The 24,667-nt window shown below is 37.8% G+C and overlaps 1 protein-coding gene across 13 annotated transcripts in view; it reads left to right on the top strand.

The window, feature by feature from the left end:
- TSGA10 (testis specific 10) overlaps positions 1–24,667 on the top strand; it is a 105,798-nt gene that overhangs the window by 69,289 nt on the left and 11,842 nt on the right. For all 13 annotated transcript variants that reach the window (XM_067704193.1, XM_067704191.1, XM_067704192.1 and 10 more), the window contains 4 exons: positions 875–1,043; positions 4,627–4,737; positions 8,259–8,444; positions 16,442–16,651. In XM_067704193.1, the coding sequence (XP_067560294.1) occupies positions 875–1,043; positions 4,627–4,737; positions 8,259–8,444; positions 16,442–16,651 (676 nt within the window). The remainder of the gene's footprint in view (positions 1–874; positions 1,044–4,626; positions 4,738–8,258; positions 8,445–16,441; positions 16,652–24,667) is intronic.

Raw genomic sequence — 24,667 nt, forward strand, 5'->3', positions numbered from 1 at the left:
CCTCTTGAATGACAAGTAAGTGAGTGTGTTGGAACCCAAAGTGTAAGGGGAGAAATGAAGGAGAAGAGGCTAGGTAGGCAGGCAGAGGCCTGTGTTACAGACAAATGAGTCTGTGGGCAATGAGAAATCATTAAAGAATTTTGAGATTTTTATGCCGGAAAGATGAGCTAGGCTGCAGAGGTGATGATAAATTGGGGTTGGGAGTTTGGAGGACAGGAGTGTGGTGTTTGTAAAGGAGAAAATCTAGGAAAATGCCAGGTTTCTGTCTGGGGATGAATACTGGACATGATGAACCTACGTGAGAAAAGATTTTTCTTTGAAGAGCTTTTGAGATGTCCTTATAAGTATGTCTAGTTAGCAGTTAAATATAAGGGTCTAGAGTGTGAGGGAGAGGCTGAGGCTGGGGTGATCATTTCAGAGTCATCTGGGTGTAGACAGGGTTGGGAGCCACGGATATGAATAGGAATTGTCTGAGCGAAGGGGTAGCGTGAGAAGAATCAGGAGGCTAAGGGTTAAGCTCTGAGAACCATTCATTTTTAAGAGGGCAGGAGAAGAGGAGCCTGCAGAGGAGACTAAGCCATAGCAGCTAGAGGTAGGATGAAGTCTTTCTTATACTTGAATGTCAGAAGTTTTGAAATGCTTAACAAATCATTGACTACTGTGTATATTTGGCATCCTTGTTTATAGTGAAATGTTGGCAACACAGAGGAACTGCAGTGCACTATCTCTGCAGTGTTTCTTCCTACACATTTAAATGTATTTAAAACTTCTTCAAATGTTTTCATGCTAACTGTCTATCTTCTGTCTTGTGAAAATTTGTTATTCTTTTCTGGTAAAATGTCTCTTCTTATGTACTATTTGATTTGTGGAATAGACAGTCTACTGAAGCCCTAATTATGTGTGAACAAGACATTTCCAGAATGCGTCGGCAATTGGATGAAACAAATGATGAGCTGTCTCAAATTGCCAAGGAAAGGGATATCTTGGCTCATGAGAATGACAGTCTCCAAGAACAGTTTTCTAAAGCTAAACAAGAAAACCAGGTATACTTGTTCCTACAATCTTTTTCTCTAAGAAAAATAGGTATTTCTTCTGAGACATAACCCTCATTTCATTTTGTAGAAAAGCTCAGGCTTTGGAACTAGCAATTTTTTACCTTTATTACACAGAATATGCCACATAATTTCTAAATGAAATTTTCAGACATATAGTTTAAATATCAGAGAAAAGAGGGAACGGGGATATAATAGATTTGCATTAAACCTTAGGAAGTACTTCCTTAGTGAAGGATAAATATTTGAATAAACCAACAAATGAAGATAACCTTCCGAAATTTTTAAGAAAAGCATAGATTTATTTGATGGACTGTTACTCCGTTTGAATATGAGTATACAGACCATGATACATCATTTGGTCCTCTTTAGCACTGTGATTCTTTTTAGGAAAATTTCTTTTAATTACTTGCTCTCTAAGCCAGTACAGTTCAGCTTTATCCAGAGCTCTCATTACCAATATCACTTTTAATTTTAACATTAAAAAATTCTACTTGGGGCTCCCCTGGTGGCGCAGTGGTTGAGAGTCCGCCTGCCGATGCAGGGGACACAGGATCGTGCCCTGGTCCGGGAAGATCCCACGTGCCGCTGAGCGGCTGGGCCCGTGAGCCATGGCCGCTGAGCCTGCGCGGCCAGAGCCTGTGCTCCGCAAGGGGAGAGGCCACAACGGTGAAAGGCCCGCGTACCACAAAAAAAAAAAGAAAAAAAAAAAAATTCTATTTGGAAACTTTCTTCCCCCTTTAAAATTTTTGGTCCAAATAATTTCCCTTGCTTTGCTATCACTCTCAATGTGTTCAGTTTGCATCATAAAAGTCTATTTTTTTAACTGTTAAATATTTTAATTTACATAATCAGATATAAAGATGCAAAACTTGATTAATTATTAAAAAGTTGCCTGAGGTGTTAAAGTACTTTGTTCAAAAATTAATGAATAATGGGATCCTGGAACAGAAAAAGGACATTATGTAAAAATGGAAGAAATCTGAATAAAATATGGAGTTTAGTCAATAATGTATCAATATTTGTTCATGAATTGTGACAAATTTACCATACTAATATAAGATGTTAATAATAGAGGAAGCTAAGTGTAGGGTATATGGGCACTCTCTATACTATTTTAATAACTCTTCTATAAGTCTAAAACTATTTTAAAAGAAAGTTTATTTTTTAAAAGTTAATAGCAATAAAAACAAGAGATGTGAATTTATAGGATCTACTTTGTGTGCTCTATTTATAGCTAAAGCAAATAGGCTAAAGGTAAATATAACTTATATTTATGAAAATTAGATTAAAAACTCTCATATTTACCACCCAGAGTTACCCACTGTTAATGTATTTTTTACTGATTTTCAATGTACTTAAAAAATTTTTATACTATCTTTTACATGAACTTTTTAATGTAGCTGGGATAAAACCACATAGCACTTTATATCATGTTTTGTTCTACATGAGAAGACAATAGAGTGGAGTGTTTAAGACCCACATGAGTTCAAGTCCCCTGCCTGGCTGTGTGATCCTATCATTTAACTTCTCTCAGTTTATCAACTGTAAAAATGGAGAGTAGATGAGAATATGCCTGGCAAGAATGTAGAGTGTCTCGCATAATCACTAGATAAATATTTTTTAACTGTTATTAGCTTACTGTAACATCATAGTTGTTTGTTACACCTTCATAAACATCTTTTATAATCAGAAGAAGAAAATTAGTATCATAACAATATACAAATGTTCAAGAATAGTTTTTTCCTTTGTTTGGGTCAGAGGGCCCAAGAGTAGAAGATGGATCCCTCTGTGGACTGCAGGTTGTTTAAAAACTCATATCATATTGCCAACAAACACATGAAAGGATGCTCAACATCACTAATCATTAGAGAAATGCAAATCAGAACTACAGTGAGGTATCACCTCACACTGGTCAGAATGGCCATCATCAAAAAATCTACAAACAATAAATGCTGGAGAGAGTGTGGAGAAAAGGGAACCCTCTTGCACTGTTGGTGGGAATGCAAATTGATACAGCCACTATGGAGAACAGCATGGACGTTCCTTAAAAAACTAAAAATAGAACTCCCATATGACCCAGCAATCCCACTACTGAGCATATACCCTGAAAAAAACATAATTCAAGAAGAGTCATGTACCACAATGTTCACTGCAGCTCTATTTACAATAGCCAGGAGATGGAAGCAACCTAAGTGTCCATCGACAGATGAATGGATAAAGAAGATGTGGCACATATATACAATGGAATATTACTCAGCCATAAAAAGAAACAAAACTGAGTTATTTGTAGTGAGGTGGATGGACCTAGAGTCTGTCATACAGAATGAAGTAAGTCAGAAAGAGAAAAACAAATACCGTGTGCTAACACATATATATGGAATCTTAAAAAAAAATGGTTCCGATGAACCTAGGGGCAGGACAGGAATAAAGACGCAGACGTAGAGAGTGGACTTGAGGACACAGGGAGGGGGAAGGGTAAGCTGGGGCTAAGTGAGAGAATAGCATTGACATATATACACTACCAAATGTAAAATAGATAGCTAGTGGGAAGCAGCCGCATAGCACAGGGAGATCAGCTCGGTGCTTTGTGACCACCTAGAAGGGTGGGATAGGGAGGGTGGGAGGGAGACGCAAAAGGGAAGGGATATGGGGATATATGTATATGTATAGCTGATTCACTTTGTTATACAGCAGAAACTAACACAACATTGTAAAGCAATTGTACTCCAATAAAGATGTTAAAAAAAAGAAAAAACCCATATCATAAAAGATTTGGAAAGCAGAAGCCTTAAAAAAAATTTCTTCCTCAATACCACGATTTTAAACAAATTGAGTTGTTTTTAGTGTTTTATCCTGATTTTTTTCAAATATACATTAACATTTTTCTCTGTTATTAAAAATTATTCCAAACATTTCTCATGAACTCATAGTATTCTGTGTGGTTTTACCGCTATGTAGATACTATTATGTACTGCATCATTCACCTAATGTGAATAAATATTGTCACATAGCAAATAATGCCTTAATAAACATTCTTTTTCATTAAATTTTATAGATTGAGTTTCAAATTGAATCAAACGCTTATGAGGTTTCTTTTTTAAATTAAAAAACCTTCTAAGTGGACATGGGTATCGTGAATACCCAAGTATCCATCTCCCACCTTTAACAAAAAGTAACATATTTTTGTCTTTCTTGTTTTTATGAGCTTTTAAAAATGTCTCATGTCATCACCAGGTAGCAGATCACAGATTTGCTTTTCTCAAATTTACATTTACTCTAATAATACATGGAAACGCCCATTCCTTACCATATCTTTGATTACTAGTAAATTTTAACTTTTTTCAAGTATTATCCACTTATGCTTCCTTTTTGTGAATTGTGTTTGGGTTCTTTGCCCATTTACTGTTTGGACTCTTGTGTTTTTCTCACTGTCTTTATATGAGCTTTATATATTAGGTATATTAATTGTTATTTATCATATTTACTGTAAATATTTAAAAATTTATGGTAGTTTTGACACAGAGCAATTTTTAATTTTTTGTAGTCAGATCTAACTGTCTTTTTCTTATAGGCACTGTCTAAAAAACTGAATGATACTCATAATGAGCTTAGTGACATTAAACAGAAGGTTCAAGACACTAATTTGGAGGTTAATAAACTGAAGAATATATTACAGTCTGAAGTACGTATATATATATTTCCACCTTGGCTCGAGACACTTGAGTTTTCACTAAAGCTGTTGATTGATTGCACTGATAGGGACAGCTGAATCAAGTGCATTTCTTTAAGGCATAACCTATTTTAATGTTGACAGTTACGTGTTAACTATATATTTAGAATGTCACCAATGTCCAGAAGGGTAACTCAAGGATACACCCCCTTTATTTGCCACTTAGCCATTTTAGATAAGCAGAATCCTCCTAACTGGATGAAGAACAAGGGGCCAGAATCAAGTTGGGCTCACTTATATTTGGAAATGGTAGTTTACAGTTACAAACCTTTGACAAAAGAGGCTCCACCTGACTGTGTAGCAGATCAGAATTGATCTCTCTGTTGTGGAGCCACCTGTTTCCCAGGACCAGAGGGCAGATGGCTCTCTTCTCCATTTCTCTGTTAGTAACCAGTCGACTAGACACATGTCGACTGGTATGTCTGATATCAGATGATTCCCGATAAATTTGGGCACATGTGTGACAACCCTGGAATAAAGAGACAGCTAGACCAAGGATGTTAGGTATGTCCATCTGATAAACTATTATATAAAATAGTGTTGGATTGACTCCTGTAATAGGTGTGGTGTTGCCTACTTACGTAACAATCAAACCACTAATAGGAATTCTTCCCCCAAACAGTTTTCCTCATCGTATTTAACATATCATTTAATTTCAGTCCATAAACATACCTTGAGCATTTATTTATGGTGTACATAAGACCGTTCAGGACTTTGAGAGGTGAGAGATTCTAAGGACTCCTGAATTGCAACCCTTGTTTTCAGGCAGTAAGGCAGCAGCCTCATGTTGCCAAATCAGGTGATTTCCTACCCTTCTTGAGTTGAAGGTGCTAGCAATGTAATGTCATAAATGGACAGAAGCTTTGGAGTCAGGTAGGTCTGACTCTTTCTCTCACTAATGCCATGGACTTCTGTAGGCCACTCAACCTCCCTCAGTCTCAGTGTCCCATCGGTAATTGGGAAGAACACCCAAGTGAGTAAGATACGCCTAGCACAGTGAGCCATCTAAGTCTATTCTGGAATAGGGCAGAATATAAATAAAAGACTATCTGAACAACATTTAGCGTAGTAAGCTTTCAGTCGGTGTTAGACACTTTTTCTCCCTAGCCCATCGCATTACCTGAAATTCCACCATTAGGGATTGGGGCTTTTAGATTCTGGAATTGTATTTTCAGACATCACACATCAAACTCCTCTCAGCTTTTAGCATCCTCATGTGAGTTCTTTTTTGAGACCCTGTTTCACAACATAGCTGGATGGATCCAGGCACCCGCCTGAGAGAAAGGATCACGGGTCCATTTTGGTAGGGAGGTCCATTAAGGATTGTCGAGTACTTTATTCATCACCCATCCATTCAGTGTGCAGTATGCTGGGCGCTGAGGTGACAGAGTTGAAAAACTGCGAGGAGACAGAATGGCATCCCCGGCAGTGGGGACAACAAGTAGAGGGGGGAAAAGTAGGTCCTGTAGCTAGAGTGGAATGTGAAAGTGGGTGGTAATAAAGAGGTAAGAAGGATATGTCTGAACTGTATTTTTAGGAAGCTTTCATTACAACATACACAGAAGTTATTTGAAGAATTGTCTTTTAGAAAGATTGTTCAGGAAATGTTGGAAAAAGAATAAATCAGAAGGGTAACAAAAGAGGGGGAAGAGCAGTTAGGAGAGGGGAGGGGTGTAAAGAGCCCAGTGGTCAACCAGAGGGAACTGGTGGGGAAGCACCAGAAAGAGGGAAAGAGATCTGCAAAGAGAGAACTGGAGAATACCAAAGATCAGTTGCACTTTCTTTATAATGTTGCCCATCTTGCACCCCACACTGCTCTGGCTGCTTTGGGCAGGTACAAAAAAGGGTAAACTGGTTGCCGGCTGCTGGGAGGGAGGGCACTAAGTGGTTAGAGGGCAGAGAGACGTTTTAATGCAGGCTTTTTCGCTGCTTAAACTTGGACCCATATATTACCTAGTCACAGAGCCAAATTTAAAATAAAAATGATTTCTACCTTAGAAAACTGAATTCAACATAAAAATGGTTCCTATCTTTGAGGAATCTGAGGGGTTATTGGGGAGATGGTACATCCACAGCTAACTACATAAAGCTATAAGGCTCTTTTAAGAGAATGACACACAATAAGTGCTACAGAAAGTTAAAGAGGGTAAAAATTAATGTGGGTAAAATTCAGTTTATGTATATTATATCATGTAACTCCCAAGTACATACTCTGTACAAAACTGTTATTTTTAGTACAATAATAGAAAACACACATCAGATTCCTACCGGCACATTTGGAATATCTGAATCTTAAAAGCCAATACAGTAGTTTAGTATGTTAACTTGTTAATCAACAGACTTGGCAAAGATCCTTCATATTGGTCAAGGTACAACCAGACCACAAGGTGGCAATATTAACTGAATTTCAACCAGTCTCATGATTAATCATATTTCTGAGAAAAATCTGATTTGAAAGCTTTATACAATGCGGTGTTGTTTATTGTAATTTGCCTTATACAATTAGATGTTGCTTATTCCAGTGTTTCTGAACTGTTTATTAACAGGTAGGAGGCAAAGAGATCTAGTGCCTTTTTAATGAATTACCAGAATTATAAATGATTTTTTAGAATGAGTTGGCCAAACCATACTACTAAAATTATATTTTTAAAAGTAGCTTCATAATTTTTACTCCATATAATATATTATTTGAGGAGCTGATTGTTTTCCTTTAGAAATGAGATCCTACTTTAGTCAGTCCATCATGATAGAACTTTATCATGATAGGTTCTAACAGTGGTTCTATACTGTATGCCCAGTATATACATGAATGTATATTTGTGAGTAGTGTCTATTGGCATAGGTTCCATATTTTACTTCTGAGCAACTTCAGGCAAGTTATTAGAACAGTGAGCAAAAGTGAATTATAGAACAGTCCATGATCAAGGAAATTAAGCCTGGGGTTATGAATGAAAGGCAGGAACCAGATGGGAAGCATGCCAAACCAAGAGAATTATCAGAAGCTGACGCTTAAGGTATGCAATCAGGCAGAAGCTCTATCGCCGTAGTACAACCCAGAAGAGCAGTCAGGAACAAGGGAATTACACAGATACAAAAGGTCAGGTCGAGGCAGAAGCTCGGAAACCAGACCAGCAAGTAGTCAGCAAGCAGCTATAGGGAGGCAATGAGGATTTTGTTTGAACAGAAGCAAATAGAAGAACATATTTATTGAGGTCTTGAAGATAAGAGTGAAAACTTTACTAGATGAGTGAGTGTGACTCAGGAGCCAGGGCAGATCCTGCTTCCATTCCCTTCTGTTAATTACAGGATGACCAATTTTCTAAACTGAGAGTAGAGATAGGAGTCCTTGAGATTGTGGTACAGTTGGTCATCGTGGCAAGTAAATTCCCAGTGGCCTGGCAAATAATGTTTAATTTGCATCACATGTTTAACATTTTACTCTCCTAAAGTAATACCTAAGATTTGCTTTTTAGGAATCTGAGAACCGGCAAATGATGGACCAACTCCGAAAAGCCAGTGAAGATGCTGAAAACTGGGAAAATAAGTGCCGTCAAGCAGAGGCAGATAACAGTACCCTCAAATTAGAACTTATCACTGCTGAGGCAGAGGGTAACAGATTAAAAGAAAAGGTAGATGCCCTCAACAGAGAGGTCGAGCAGGTAAGTTTGGTAAAATATGCTTGTAGTACATCCTGTATCATATTTAAAAGAGTTTTGTTTGGCTTTATGTAAATTAAGTGTATAAACAAACACTTAAGTTATTTAAATATACTGTGAATTGTAGTCTGTTAACTGTTCTCCGCTCCGGTTCTCTAATCTCTTACCTACTCTACAACTAGAATAATCTTTAGCTTTTTTGAAAATTAGAAACTATATCAAGCATACAAAAACAGTGCCCTCCCCAAAAGTAATATAAAAGACCCACATATGCCCATCTCCAAAGTTGAAGGATGCTAACATTTTGCCATATTTATGAAGAATATATTTATTATTTAAATAAAGTCTCTCTTTATTTAAAAAAACAAAACATTGCAGATACAACTCCTCATCCTTTCTTCTCCTCCCTCCCTAATGGTTGGTATGTAGAACTTTCATGTCAGTTGTATAACTCTTTATCATATGTTTGTACTTTTTCTACATATCTGTCACCCACAAATGATGTATTTTGTGTTTTGTGTGCTTTAAGTTTTTTTAAGTGATAATACACTGTAGGTATCTATTTGCAATTTGCCTTTTTTGCTCAATATTATAATTTTGAAATGTATCTATTTTAATACATAGAGTGTACATCTAAACAGTTGCTTCTATAGTCATTGAATAAAATATTTTATTTTTAAAATTCATTCCCATACTAAAGGACATTTAACTGTCTTCACTTTTTCTATAATAAAATGCTGCAACAAGCAGCATTTGGTAAAAGTTACTGAGGTAAATAGGCCTTTACTGTGAAGTTTTGTGTTTATCTGTCTATGAGTTAGGCTATGATTACTGTTTACTGTAGCCGTGCATGTCAGAGAGGCTAAAATTCCTTCTGGTCTCCTTCTTTGTCTCCTCTATTGTCTTTGGGTTCACTTAAGAGACTCCTTAAATAGAGTCTGAACCTTGTAGTTCTTTCAACTGTGACCTCCTGTTATTATACAGGAGCCCTGTTGATGTGGTAGTGAAGTGTAGGTGGAGGAGACGTGTTCTATTATCCTACGATTAGGTCTTAGTCTTTTAGTGGGCATGTGCCCCTGGGATGTGACCTTCACAAGCGTTTCTCAGTTTTTTTCTCCCTTAGATGAGGTAGAAAGGCTTGAGAGACTCTGCGTCAGGTACTACCATCCCTCCACATTGGTTAGGCTCTGGTACAACCATGTTGGTTATGCTGTCACAAAATCATCTCCTTTGAGGGCAGACCTTTGTCAAGAAGTACAGAATCCTGTGGGATTATTCAAAATGGTTACTTTTCCCCTCACCCTGCTAGAAGCATGAGGGGATTTTTCTCGGATATTAATCCTGAAAACCCAGTGGGCTCCAGGAGGTAAAACTAATAAAAATGTGGGGTTCTTCTCAGGCTGGGAGCCCAGGAGGATGTATCTCTCAAGCTAGTTCATGCTCAGTCTCTAGCAGGTGGTCAATTACCCTTTAAGAGTCGCTACCGGTTGCTAGCTCCAACGGCAGTTTCTCCTCCTGGTAAGCTGCAATTCTCTGTATTTACCTTTCTCTATATTTTGGGTGCAGTGATTCATTTTATGTCTTCAATTCTCTGATAGATCAAAGAGGAGTTGTTTATTGTCATATTTTCTGCTTTTTTTGTATTGTGAGCATGGGAGTGATGATCTCTAAGCTGTTTACATGTTGGAACAGAAACTGGAAGGCTGCTTGTTTATATGATTAGAGACTGGCTGGATTATTTAGTGAAATCTCTTTCTCCCCTTTCCCCTTGAAGTGTGAAGCCTCTGATGTTTCTCCTCAGAGGTGCAGCCTTGAATGCGTCCACAGTTACCCTGCAATGACAGTGGCTGTGGCAGGGCCTTTTTTGACTCTCTTCCTTTACTACACTCAGCTGTTAAGCCCAACTAATTTCTGGCTATTTGCTTTATTGTTTTCAACAGTGCCCTCAAGCACAAATTGCTTCATAGACTGATTCAATTAAATTTGGGTTGTTTTACAGGGATAGCTTTTGAGGTCAATGTTTGAGTTTTTTCTGAACCCGAGAACATTCTTTTTAGCAGTCTCTTCCCCTAATTTTCGCTGGTAAACTAGCTGACCTATGGTGGAGCTTGTATCTCTTAAGAGTTTACCATTCTTTTTAAAATTTCTTTTCAACATAGCCTTGAAGTATTTTCGCTGTACCTTCCATTGTTCTTGAGAGTGCCTTAGACTTGAATTTTCCTATAGTCAGTTGTAAATGAAGTAAAGTTCCTTTGGAAGAATTTAGGAGCTTCCTGCTTTAAGGCCTCTCTCTCTCCCTGGGCAAAATCTCTGAGCCCTGGCTCTAAAGCTGGTACGGGGACAGTGGTGCAGTTCTCTTGCAGTGACGTGCCCACTTTAGGATCTGGGCACTTGGAGGGGATGGTGGGTATATGGCTGTAGCCTCTGGCCTTCTCAGCATGCCTCTCCAGGTATGGAACCTCTTCCTTATGAATAACCTGTGTCAAGGAGAATCAGAGCCACAGTGTTCTCAGTATGCCACAAACAAGATAGAACCTCCATCCCATGTGGAGAGGCTGGTCAGAATGCCTCCCAGACATTGTTGCCAGAAACTTGGCCTCTGAAATAAGTAGCTGTTGGAGTGGCATGAGAAATGCTGATAGCCTGCCTCTCCTGGGAATACACTATAGTTCTTGACTGAGTACTGAGGGGAGAGGGAGCATTGTTTTTAGCTGCACCCACCTGGAGTGGAATTTCCATCGTGCTGAGCTGGGTGTGGGGAGAGAGGGTCATACTTCAGATGCCACGGACTTTTCCTGTTTTGTCCCAGTTTTAGTTGGTTTTCTTAAAAGTGTTTCTTCATTTACTGTATGTTCTTAAGACCATTTCCAGAGACTATTTAAAGACCATTTAAGGTTGCTTTTTTATAGTTTTCACTACTTTCACTGGTTCTATGGAGCTGCTCACACTGCCGTGCCAGAAATGGAACCTTATTCTACACAGTTGATATGTTTTCATTTTATTTTATGTCAAAATAATTTTCTGATTACCCTTATATTATTTTGTGGTATTGTTTAATTTTCAGTATTTGGAGATTTTAAAAAAATACCTTTCTAGTTATTGATTTTTCAGTCTTTTACATTTATTGAGACTATGGCTAGCATATGGTCATCTTTCTGGGTTTTCCATGTACACATGAATATAACGTGTATTATTTTGTTGTTGGGTAAAATGTTCTATAAATGTCTATTGGGTCAAGTTCATCAATAGTGTTTTTCAATTCCTATCATTACTGAGTTTCTGTTTACTTGTTCTACCAATTATTGAGAGAAGAGTGTTGAATCTCCAAACATATTTGTGTATTTTTTATTTCAGTTCTGTCATGTTACTTCATGTATTTGAATCTGTGTTATATTACTTCTTAATGAATTCATCTCTTTATCCATTGTAATGCTTCTCATTCTGTAGTATACTACAAGTAAGTAAGTAAGTAATACCTTACTGTAGTATACTACAAGTAAGGTATTAATATAGCCACTTCAGACTTCTTTTAATTATTGTTTGTATGGTATATCTTTTTCCATGCTTTTGTTTTTAATCTTTCTATGTCTTTATGTTTAAAATAGTATTCCTTTAGACAGCATATGGTTGGATCTTGCTTTTTTATCCTGTCTTACATCTGTCTTTTAGTTGTCTTTGGGCCATTTATATTTAATGGAATTATTAATATAGTTGTGTGTAAACCTACCATGTTATTGTTTTCTATTTGTCCCACTTATTTTTTGTTTCATTTTCACTCTTTTTCTGCCTTCTTTTGAGTATTTTTTTTTAGTATTCCATTCTATCTCTATTATGGCCTTATGAGCTGTACATCATTATTTTTTCTGCTGATTATTCTGGAGTATAGACCATGTATCTTTTTTTTTTTTTTTTTTTGCGGTACGCGGGCCTCTCACTGTTGTGGCCTCTCCCGCTGCGGAGCACAGGCTCCGGACGCGCAGGCTCAGCGGCCATGGCTCACGGGCCCAGCCGCTCCACGGCATGTGGGATCTTCCCGGACCGGGGCACGAACCCGTGTCCCCTGCATCGGCAGGCGGATTCTCAACCACTGCGCCACCAAGGAAGCCCTAGACCATGTATCTTTTAATTGTCACAGTCTACCTTCAAATAATAGATTACTTCTTAGTACCCCTTTACTTCCCCCTCCCATTCTTTATCCTACTGTTCCTCCATTTTTCTTCTACATATATTGTAAACCCCATAGTACATTATTATTTTAACTTTTAATAGTTATCTTTAAAGAAATTAAAATATGAAAGACATTTTTATTCACCCACATATCTACTATTTCTCATGTTCTTCATTCCTTTGGGGAGATCCAAGTTTTCATCTACTATAATTTTCTTTTTGCTAGAAGAAGTTCCTTTAAACATTTCTTCTAAATAAAGTAACAAATAGAAAAAAATTTAACAAAAAGTAAGTAAAATAAAATAAAGTGGTAAGAGCTAAGTTCTTTTCAACTGAGGGGGAAAAAACCCGTTTTTTGTAGTACGTTGGCATTGAATTCTCTCAGGTATTGTTTGTTTTAAAAAGTATTTATTTCACCCTCATTTCTGAAGAACCTCCTTTTTTTACATGTCTTTTATGTGTTTATTTTCCTTACACACTTCCTACCCCACTGCTGATTGGTTTGGCAGTTATATGTTCTCAGTCTCTTCTTTTGGTAGTTAAAATTGTAATATGCATACTTAACAAAGTCTGTTGTTAGTATCTCCAACCTTTCTCCTAAACAATAATATATGGTCCTGAGAAAATTTGAATACTGAGCATAAAACTACTGCTTACTAGATCTTGTGCCCTCTCTCTTATTTTCTCTTTCACACAAACACACATACACCAATCTTTTATGATACTGTTGTGTACTATTTTAGTTCCACCTTGTTTTTATATTCTTAAAAATAAATCATTACTATTCTTATTCTTTGTCAATCCTTATTTGTATCTACCCATATGTGTACAGAATCCTTCATTCATCGTTGCTTCTTTTTTTTGTCATGAATATATTAAAAATCATCTGCTTTAATCACTGTAAATAACTCTTGCTCAAAGAACCTTATAAATAATTGGTATGCTTGTTTCAATATCAGTGTTGTTTGTTTTTGTCATTGTTATATGACAATATTGCTATCCTTGATCCTAAAACCTTGTGATCAAATCCAGGAGGGTTGACTTTAGGTGATATTAAGGGCAATAGTGATCAGGGCCAAGAGTTTGGTATAAAACATGCTCAACCCAATTCTAAAAATCCAGTTCTCTGCAGAACTTTGGTAAAATATACTTAGCAGAATATATGTTACTGAAATTTGGGATTTCCTAAGGATACATTTTTCACTTTTTCTAAAAGGAAAACATTTTTGAAGACATTTAATATGTGTTCACATGTCTGAGTAAATTCATTTATATATTAAAACTTTTTCAAGTGTAAGGAAAAGAGATCTACTCCAGCTAGTTCAAGAAAACAGGAGTTATTGTAAAAACACAAGCGGAACATGTGGGAGAAAGGATTTCATGGGAACTCTTAAGTCCTAAATCTGCCAGGAATGGAGACTAGAGGATCGTTTTGTGATAGAAAGTAGCTCTCAAGACCTCCACAACCCAGCCAGAAAACGTTCATCTTTCCTGTTGTGCTTCACTGTGAATTTCAGGGAGGTGCATCTGCTTCTACAGAAGGACTCTGAGTTATCATTGGCATGGAACAAACATTATGTTAAAGTTTAGAATTGTGTATGGCAGGGTAAAGTCAGACTCCAAAATTGGGTGAAGCCAGACCAAAGTTTTCAGTTTCTTACAGAAGACATTTTTTTTTCTCTATCCAGAGACTAGGTCAAGATAAACTTTTGGCTGTCTCTCTGTGAGGTTGAGTGAATTTTTTTTTCCTGGAGCCTCCTTTCAAGGGTCCCAGATTATATGGAGATCTCAATTCCAACTCTCCATTAGTCCTAAATTCTTGTCTCCTAGTCTTACTTGAGTGTGTTAAGCCATTCGCCATTACTGGGTCTTCCAACCCCCAACTCTTAGCTTCAGACCTGCTCATTTGCTCCTTGCTCTGGTTTTGTTTTCTCTGTTTTTGGCATGTGAGAATTTCTCTTTCTTACCTGCAAGTTCAACTATGAACTGCAAAAATAATTTTTTATTCTGTTTTATCCAGATTTTCCTCTTAGCTTAATCAGCTATTTTACTAGAACCTGAAACGTCCAAAGCATTCTTCTCAAAACACAAAACCGATCACATAACTTACTCTGTAAGATCTGTCAATTGTAATAAAGACCTGAATTTTACATGGCTTACTAGGCTCTATTTTGTAAATTATGTACCTTTTCAACTGCACCTCCTATCACTCTTCCCTGTAGTCTCTGGGCTCTAGCCATACTAGCCTTCTCTCTGCTCTTGCTTTGCACTTAGCATCCTCTGATTTGAAAAGCCACCCTCCCCCAACACACTGTATATCTACTCACTCTTCAGATCTCAGTTCAAGTGTCATTTACTTAGAGAAGACTTTCCTGATTTCCCCGATCCCATCAGTCTAGGTCACTTTCCTGTGTTCTACACTTTTTTCTCTAGAAATATTTGCTCAGTATATATTTACATATTCATGTATATGATTATTTTATTAATGCATGATTCCCCCATAGTCTGGAAACTTCATGAGAGCAGAGACCATTTTGCTTATCATTGGATATGCATCAAGGCACATTGACTGGAACATAGAATATACTCAATAAGTATGGAATGGATGGGCGGGTGGGTGGATGGATGGATAGAAGGTTGTTTGAAGAATGAGTGAGAAATTGAGTGAGTAAGGAAGGAAGGGAGGCAGAAAGGTAGGAGTGAATTGTGGCCAAATAACTTATTCCAGGAGCAATTTTTTGTGCATTGTACTTGTAAAAACGCTTGTAAAAGCAGAAACATTTCTTTATTTGTCTCTCAGTTCTGTTAGTCTCACATAATAGCAAATACTCTGTAGGTGGCAGTGCACTTACATAAGACATTTTTCTGAAAAAAAAAGGGGCGGTGTGTGGAATTATCTTGAACATTTGAAAGCATTTATATAACTTGACTCTCATATTACAGTTTTAAAGACATGCTCTTATTTTCCATAATGTGGATGTGTTCTTGATTTATACTTGCCCGGAGTCTTTTTCCCTCAGAGGTATTAGTAAGTGCTAGAGAGTTATCAGCTCTCGTTTTATGATATTATGATCCATATCAGCATGCCATTCAAGAATTAGAAAATGGGTATTGTGAATGAAACAGTAGACAATGTTTTGTCTTTAACAATAATAATATTTATACTGTAGAATAATTGGAACTATGGCAAATATAGACAGAATTACAGGCCAAACGTGTATATCTCAACTAACTTTGGGGATGAGACTTTTCAATTGTTTTCTAAATACATTGAAAAGAATGACCAGGGACGTCTCTGGTGGCATAGTGGTTAAGAATCTGCCTGCCAATACAGGGGACACGGGTTCAATCCCTGGTCCTGGAAGATCCCACATGCCGCGGAGCAACTAAGCCCGTGCGCCACAACTACTGAGCCGGTGTGCTGCAACTACTGAAGCCCGTGTGCCTAGAGCCCGTGCTCCGCAACAAGAGAAGCCACTGCAGTGAGAAGCCCGCGCACTGCAATGAAGAGTAGCCCCCTCTCGCAGCAACTAGAGAAAGCCCGTGTACAGCAACGAAGGCCCAACGCAGCCAAAAATAAATAACTTTATTTAAAAAAAAAAAAAAAGAACGACCAGTTGACCACTTTACTCCTGGATTTTATATATAGAAATGTGAAGCCCAAATTTATCTTTCCCAGAATGTTTTGTGCATACTATTGCCACCTATATCATCTAAAGTTCCTTATAATCTAAAAGTACTATCATTAAAATATTTGCCCCACTTTGTTTTCCATGCTGTAGGTTTTTTTCAAGTTAAAAAAATACATATATATAATAATTTTGTCCTTGCAGCACTTAAATGCAGAACGGTCTTACAAGTCCCAGATTGCTACTTTACATAAGTCTGTTGTAAAGATGGAAGAGGAGCTTCAGAAGGTTCAGTTTGAAAAAGTGTCTGCCCTTGCAGACTTGTCTTCCACAAGGGAACTTTGCATTAAACTTGACTCAAGCAAAGAACTTCTTAATCGACAGCTGATTGCTAAAGATCAAGAAATAGAAATGGTATGTATTATGTTTTTAAATGGTTCTTTTAATATTACTATAAAATTACCACCATTTTCAAAAAATGAACTATTTTTTAATAAAATATTACATCAAGCCATGCCTTTCAACTTTAGATTTTATTTTTAAAGTCCAAGAAATTAATTTATGCTGTGTTCCAAACAACTCAAGACCATAACAGAAGCTCTTCCTTTGAGTGTGTAATTTGCATTTACTTTTAGCCAAAAGAAGTATAAAACACATTGACATATCAATCAGCAAAGAACCATGAGGCTGAGGTTTATCTAGCAAAATAATAACTTTAATGATATCCTTTTAAGCAAAATTTACTATTTGGCTGAGTTCTTTTAAACTGTAATTCACTTGACTGTGTCTACCACGTGCCTGACATTGTGCTTGCCACTGTGAATATAATGTTCAAAAGATACAGTCCCCTGCCCTCAAGGGCCTCCTGGTATTGACATACAAATTATTTGGGGTGAATATTTTACTAGTAAGGAATACTCAAGTTTTCAGAGAGGGAATTCCTTTTTGGCCTATGGGTGTCAGAGAGGAGTTCACAAGGGCAAACTACTGAACTCGGAAGTGATGAGGCATCCCATTCAGAGGGAACAACCACTTAGGCAATGGTCTGAAGTTATAAGTAAATTCTTGAGTGAGTAGTAAGTCATTTGCAATGGCCAGGTGGCTGAGATGCATCTGGAAAAATAGATGGAGCCTGAGTCCTGAAGGGATATGTATTCAAGATGCATAGTATAATTGAAATATCAACACATTTTGGTTATATGTTGATACACATACACAAATACACCATAACCAAAAGGATTAGTAATCTTTAAGCTTTAAAATTATTACCCTTAGCAGAACTAAATATAAAATCGATAATGATTTATATTTATTTTTTAATCTTTTAAGGATGTTTACCACAGGTTTTGTTGCTTACTTACTAGTCTTTAAATATTTTTTCTCTTATTCTGTTAAAATACATATAACCTTTACCATCTTAACCATTTTAAAGTTCAGTGGTTTTCACATTGTTTTGCAGCCATCACCACCGTCCATGACCATAACTTCTTTCATCTTATAAATCTGAAACTCTATACCTATTAAACACTAACTCCCCATTCTCTCCTCCCTGCAGCCCCTGGCAACCACCATTATATTTTCTGTCTTGATGATTTTGACTACTCTAAGTAACTCACATAAGTGGAATCATACGTATTTGTCTTTGGGAGGCTGACTTATTTCACTTAGCATAATGTCCTTAAGGTTCATCTATGTTGTAGCATATTGCAGAATTTCTTTCCTTTTTTTTAAATAGATTTTTATTGCAGTATAATTGCTTCACAATACTGTGTAAGTTTCTGTTGCACAGCAAAGCGAATCAGCCATATGCATACACATGTCCCCATATCCCCTCCCTCTTGAGCCTCCCTCCCATCCTCCCTATCCCACCCCTCTAGGTCATCGCAAATCACCAAGCCGATCTCCCTGTGCTATGCTGCTGCTTCCCACCAGCCAACTATTGTACATTCAGTAGTGTATATATGTCGATGCTACTCTCACTTTGCCCCAGCTTCGCCCTCCCACCCCATGTCCTCAAGTGCATTCTCTATGTCTGCCTCTTTTTTCCTTCCCTGCAACTAGGTTCATCAGTACCATTTTATTTTATTTTTTTAGATTCCATATATATGCGTTAGCGTATGGTATTTGTTTTTCTCTTTCTGACTTACTTCACTCTGTATGACAGACTCTAGGTCCATCCACCTCACTACAAATAACTCATTTTCATTTCTTTTTATGGCTGAGTAATATTCCATTGTATATATGTGTCACATCTTCTTTATCCATTCATCTGTTGATGGACCCTTAGGCTGGTTCCATGTCCTGGCTATTGTAAATAGAGCTGCAGTGAACATTGTGGTACATGACTCTTTTTGAATTCTGGTTTTCTCAGGGTATATGCCCAGTAGTGGGATTGCTGGGTCATATGGTAGTTCTACTTTTAGTTTTTTAAGGAACCTCCATATTGTTCTCCATAGTGGTTGTATCAGTTTACATTCCTACCAACAGTGCAGGAGGGTTCCCTTTTCTCCACACCCTCTCCAGCATTTATTGTTTCTAGATTTGTTGATAATGGCCATTCTGATCCATGTGAGGAGATACCTCATAGTGGTTTTGATTTGCATTTCTCTAATAATTAGAGATGTTGAGCATCTTTTCATGTGCCTCTTGGCCATCTGTATGTTTTCCTTGGTGAAATGTCTATTTAGTTGTTCTGCCCATTTTTTAACTGGATTATTTGTTTTTTTGATATTGAGCTGCATGAGCTATTTATATATTTTGGAGATTAATCCTTTGTCTGTTGTTTCATTTGCAAATATTTCTCCCATTCTGAGGGTTGTCTTTTTGTCTTGTTTATGGTTTCCTTTGCTGTGCAAAAGATTTTAAGTTTAATTAAGTCCCATTTGTTTATTTTTGTTTTTATTTCTGTTACTCTAGGAGGTGGGGTAAAAAAAGATCTTGCTGTGGTTTATGTCAAAGAGTGTTTTTCCTATGTTTTCCTCTAAGAGTTTTATAGTGTCTGGTCTTACATTTAGGCCTTTAATCCATTTGGAGTTTATTTTTGTGTATGGTGCTAAGGAGTGTTCTAATTTCATCCTTTTACATGTAGCTGTCCAGTTTTCCCAGCACCACTTATTGAAGAGGCTGTCTTTTCTCCATTGTATGTTCTTGCCTCCTTTGTCGTAAATTAGGTGACCATATGTGCGTGGGTTTATCTCTGGGCATTCTATCCTGTACCATTGATCTATATTTCTGTTTTTGTGCCAGTACCATAGTGTCTTGATTACTGTAGCTTTATGGTATAGTTTGAAGTTGGGGAGCCTGATTCCTCCAACTCTGTTTTTCTTTCTCAAGATTGCTTTGGCTATTCAGGGTCTTTTGTGTTTCCATATGAATTGTAAAATTTTTTGTTCTAATTCTGTGAAGAATGCCATTGGTAGTTTGATAGGGATTGCATTGAATCTGTAGATTGCTTTGGGTAGTATAGTCATTTTCACAGTATTGATTGTTCCAATCCAAGAACATGGTATATTTCTCCATCTGTTTATGTTATCTTTGATTTCTTTCATTGGTGTTTTACAGTTTTCTGAGTACAAGTCTTTCGCCTCCTTAGGCAGGTTTATTCCTAGGTATTTTATTCTTTTTGTTGCAATGGTAAATGGGAGTGTTTCCTTAATTTCTCTTTCTGATTTTTCATTGTTGGTGTATAGGAATGCCAGAGATTTCTGTGCATTAATTTTGTATCCTGCAACCTTACCAAATACATTGATTACTTCTAGTAGTTTTCTGATGGCATCTCTAGTATTTTCTATGTATAGTATCATATCATCAGCAAACAGTGACAGTTTTACTTCTTCTTTTTCCAATTTGTATTCCTTTTATTTCTTTTTCTTCTCTGATTGCTGTAGCTAGGACTTCCAAAACTATGTTGAATAAGAGTAGTGAGAGTGGACATCCTTGTCTTTTTCCTGATCTTAGTGGAAATGCTTTCAGTTTTTCACCATTGAGTATGATGCTTGCTGTGCATTTGTCACATATGGCCTTTATTATGTTGAGGTAGGTTCCCTCTATGCCCATTTTCTGGAGAGTTTTTATCATAAATGGGTGTTGAATTTTGTCAAAAGCTTTTTCTGCATCTATTGAGATGATCTTATGGTTTTATTCCTTAATGTGTTATTGTGGTATATCACATTGATTGATTTGCATATACTGAAGAATCCTTGCATCCCTGGGATAAATCCCACTTGATCATGGTATATGATCCTTTTAATGTGCTGTTGGATTCTGTTTGCTAGTATTTTGTTCAAGATTTTTGCATCTATATTCATCAGTGATATTGGTCTATAATTTTCTTTTTTTGTGATATCTTTTTCTGGTTTTGGTATCAGGGTGATGGTGGCTTCATAGAATGAATTTGTGAGTGTTTCTCCCTCTGCAATTTTTTGGAAGAGTTTGAGAAGGATGGGTGTTAGCTGTTCTCTAAATGTTTGATAGAATTCACCTGTGAAGCCCCCGGTCCTGGACTTTTGTTTGTTGGAAGATTTTTAATTACGGTTTCAATTTCATTACTTGTGATAGGTCTGTTTTTGTTTTCTAATTCTTCCTGGTTCAATCTTGGAAAATTGTACCTTTCCAAGAATTTGTCCATTTCTTCATGGTTGTCCATTTTATTGGCATATAGTTGTTTGTAATAGTCTCTTATAATCCTTTGTACTTCTGCAGTGTCAGTTGTGATTTCTCCTCTTTCTTTTCTAATTTTATCTGTTTGTGTCCTCACCCTTTTTTTCTTGATGAGTCAGGCTAAGGGTTTATCAATTTTGTTTTTCTTCTCAAAGAACCAACTTTTAGTTTTACTGATCTTTGCTATTGTTTTCTTTGTTTCTATTTCATTTATTTCTGCTCTGATCTTTATGATTTCTTTCCTGCCACTGACTTTGGGTTTTCTTTGTTCTTTTTTCTCTAGTTGTTTCAAGGGTAGGGTTAGATTGTTCATTTGAGATTTTTCTTGTTTCTTGAGGTGAGATTGAATTGCTATAAACTTCCCTTTTAGAATTGCTTTTGCTGCATCCCATAGGTTTTGGGTCGTCATGTTTTCATTGTCATTTGTTTCTAGGTATTTTTTTATTTCTTCTTCGATTTCTTCAGTGATCTCTTGGTTATTTAGTAGCGCACTGTTGAGCCTCATGTATTTGTGTTTCTTTACAGATTTTTTCCTGTAATTGATTTCCAATCTCATAACATTGTGGTCAGAAAAAGATGCTTGATACAATTTCAATTTTCTTTAATTTTCCGAGGCTTTGTGGATTTGTGACCCAAGATGTGATCTATCCTGGAGAATGTTCCATGTGCACTTGAGAAGAAAGTGTATTCTGCCACTTTTGGGTGGAATGTTCTATAAATATCAGTGAGATCTATCTGGGCTATTGTGTTATTTAAAGCTTGTGTTTCCTTATTTATTTTCATTTTGGATGATCTGTCCATTGGTGTAAGTGGCATGTTAATGTCCCCTACTATTACTGTGTTACTATCGATTTCTCCTTTCATGGTTGTTTGCATTTGCCTTATGTATTGAGGTGCTCCTATGTTGGGTGCATAAACATTTATAATTGTTATATCTTATTCTTGGATTGATCCTTTGATCATTATGTAGTGCCCCTCCTTATCTCTTGTAACAGTCTTTATTTTAAAGTCTACTTTATCTGATATGAGTGTTGCTACTCCAGCTTTCCTTTGATTTCCATTTGCATGGAATATCTTTTTCCATGTGTTCACTTTCAGTCTGTATGTGTCCCTAGGTTTGAAGTGGGTCTCTTGTAGACAGCATATATATGGGTCTTGTTTTTGTATCCATTCAACTAGTCTGTGTCTTTTAGTTGGGGCATTTAATCCATTTACATTCAAGGTTATCATCGATATGTATGTTCCTATGACCATTTTCTTAATTGTTTTGGGTTTGTTTTTGTGGGTTTTTTTCTTCTCTTGTGTTTTCCGCCTAGAGAAGTTTCTTTAGCATTCATTTTAAAGCTGGTTTGGTGGTGCTGAATTCTCTTAGCTTTTGCTTGTCTGAAAAGCTTTTGACTTCTCCATCGAATCTGAATGAGATCCTTGCTGGGTAGAGTAATCTTGGTTGTAGGTTTTTCTCTTTCATCACTTTAAATATATCCTGCCACTCCCTTCTGGCCTGCAGAATTTCTGCTGAAAAATCAGCTGATAACCTTATGGGGATTCCTTTGTATGTTATTTTTTGTTTTTCCCTTGCTGCTTTTAATATTTTTTCTTTGAATTTAATTTTTGTTAGTTTGATTAATATGTGTCTTGGTGTGTTTTTCCTAGGATTTATCCTGTAGGGGACTCTCTGTGCTTCCTGGATTTTGGTGACTATTTCCTTTCCCATGTTAGGGAAGGTTTCGACTATAATCTCTTCAAATATTTTCTCAGACCCTTTCTTTTTGTCTTCTTCTTCTGGGACCCCTATAATTCAAATGTTGGTGTGTTTAGTGTTGTCCCAGAGGTCTCTGAGACTGTCCTCAATTCTTTTCATTCTTTTTTCTTTATTCTGCTCCTCTGCAGTTATTTCCACCATTTTGTCATCCCGCTCACTTATTCGTTCTTCTGCCTCTGTTATTCTGTTGTTGATTCCTTCTAGTGTATTTTTCATTTCAGTTATTGTATTGTTCATCTCTGTTTGTTCTTTAGTTCTTCTAGATCTTTGTTAAACATTTCTTGTATTTTCTCAATCCGTGCCTCCATTCTACTTCCGAGATTCTGGATCATCTTTACTATCATTACTCTGAATTCTTTTTCAGGTAGATTGCCTATTTCCTCTTCATTTATTTGGTCTTGTAGGTTTTTACCTTGCTGCTTCATCTGTGACATTTTTTTTTTTTTTTTAATGAGTGGGATTATGTTCATGTCCTACTGGTTATTTGGCCTGAGGCTTCCAGCACTGGGGTTTGTAGGCTGGGTCTTGGTGCTGAGATGAGGAACTCTGTGAGACCTCACTCTGATGAATATTCCCTGGGGTCTGAGGTTCTCTGTTAGTCCAGTGGTTCAGACTCGGAGCTCCCACCACAGGAGCTTCAGCCTTACCCTGGGCTCGTGAACAAGATCCCTCAAGCCACATGGGGCAGCAAAAAAAAAAAAAAAAAAAAAAAAAAAACAATGAGAGAGAACAATAACAAAGTAAAAAATAAAATTAGACTTGGAAACTAACAGATAGGTTAGAAAGAATATAAAAATAAAAATATAGATGAATCAACAACCAGAAGGTACATCAGTACCCCAATAGTAAAAAAGAGGAGGAAAAAGCAAAAAAAAGCGGTGTGGGGAAGACTTTGGCTGTGGAGGGCAGGGCCTAAGCAAGGGCGAGGTTTGGGCAGTGGGCGGGGCCTATGCTTAGGACCCACAGGGCTGGAAAAGACCCTGGGGGCTGTGGGGGGTTGGGGCTTAGGCTCTAGGAACAGAAGAGGCCCAGGCATGCCCCCCACCCCTGGTCTTAGAAGGCAGGAAACCTTACCTGGCAGCCCAGCAGGCTTCCTGGGCTTGAGGGGGTAGGGCAAATGCCCTCCTCCCCTCTCCTGCTCTTCCCGTCTGGGAGGGCCCCTCCCACCTGCCTCTCCTGATCTTCCCGGCCTCCCTCCTATGTCCCCAGGACCAATGAGGGGTGGGCGGCCTTGGAGGGCAGGGGACCGGCCTGGGAGCTCAGCAGGCTCCCTGGGCCCGAGTGGGCAGGGCAATCATCCTCCACTCCTCTCCTGCTCCTCCTGGATGGCCTCTCCCACCTGCATCTCCTGATCTCTCCGGCCTCCCTGCTATGCCCCCAAGGACGCATGTGGCCTGGATCGGGCTTTGGATAGGGGAAACCAGCTTGGGAGCTCAGCAGGCTCCCCGGCCCTAGTGGGCCAGGCGATGGCCCTCCGCTCCTCTCCCTCTCTTCTGGGAGAGTCCCCCCCAACTGCCTCTACTGATCTCCCTGGCCTTAGGGGGCACAGATCCTGTCTGGCCTCCACTTCTCCTCCCCCCTCAGTCCCCCTACATCCTACTGGTTCACTTTGGGGTTCCTCCCATCTCCTTGGGTGTCAGAGTCCCCCACCAGCGGCCAGCAGGCACCCTAGTTGTGGGGAGAAGCTAACTCCACGTCTTCCCGCACTGCCATCTTGACTCCACCCTCTCTTTCCTTTTTAAGGCTGAACAATATTCCATTGTGTGAATATACCACAGTTTGCTTATTTATTTGTCAGTTTGTGGACACTTGGGTTGCTTCCATGTTTTAGCTATTGTGAATAATGCTGCTATAAACATGGGGGTATAAATCTCTCTTCAAGATGCTGCTTTCATTTTGTTTGGGTCTCTACCCAGAAGTTGGATTTCTGGATCATATGGTAATCATATGGTAATTCTATTTTTAATTTTTTGAGGCATCTCCATACTGTTTTCCAAAGCAGCTCTACC

This window comes from Pseudorca crassidens, chromosome 14 (assembly GCF_039906515.1).
Source record: "Pseudorca crassidens isolate mPseCra1 chromosome 14, mPseCra1.hap1, whole genome shotgun sequence".
Taxonomy (NCBI): Eukaryota; Metazoa; Chordata; class Mammalia; order Artiodactyla; family Delphinidae; genus Pseudorca; species Pseudorca crassidens.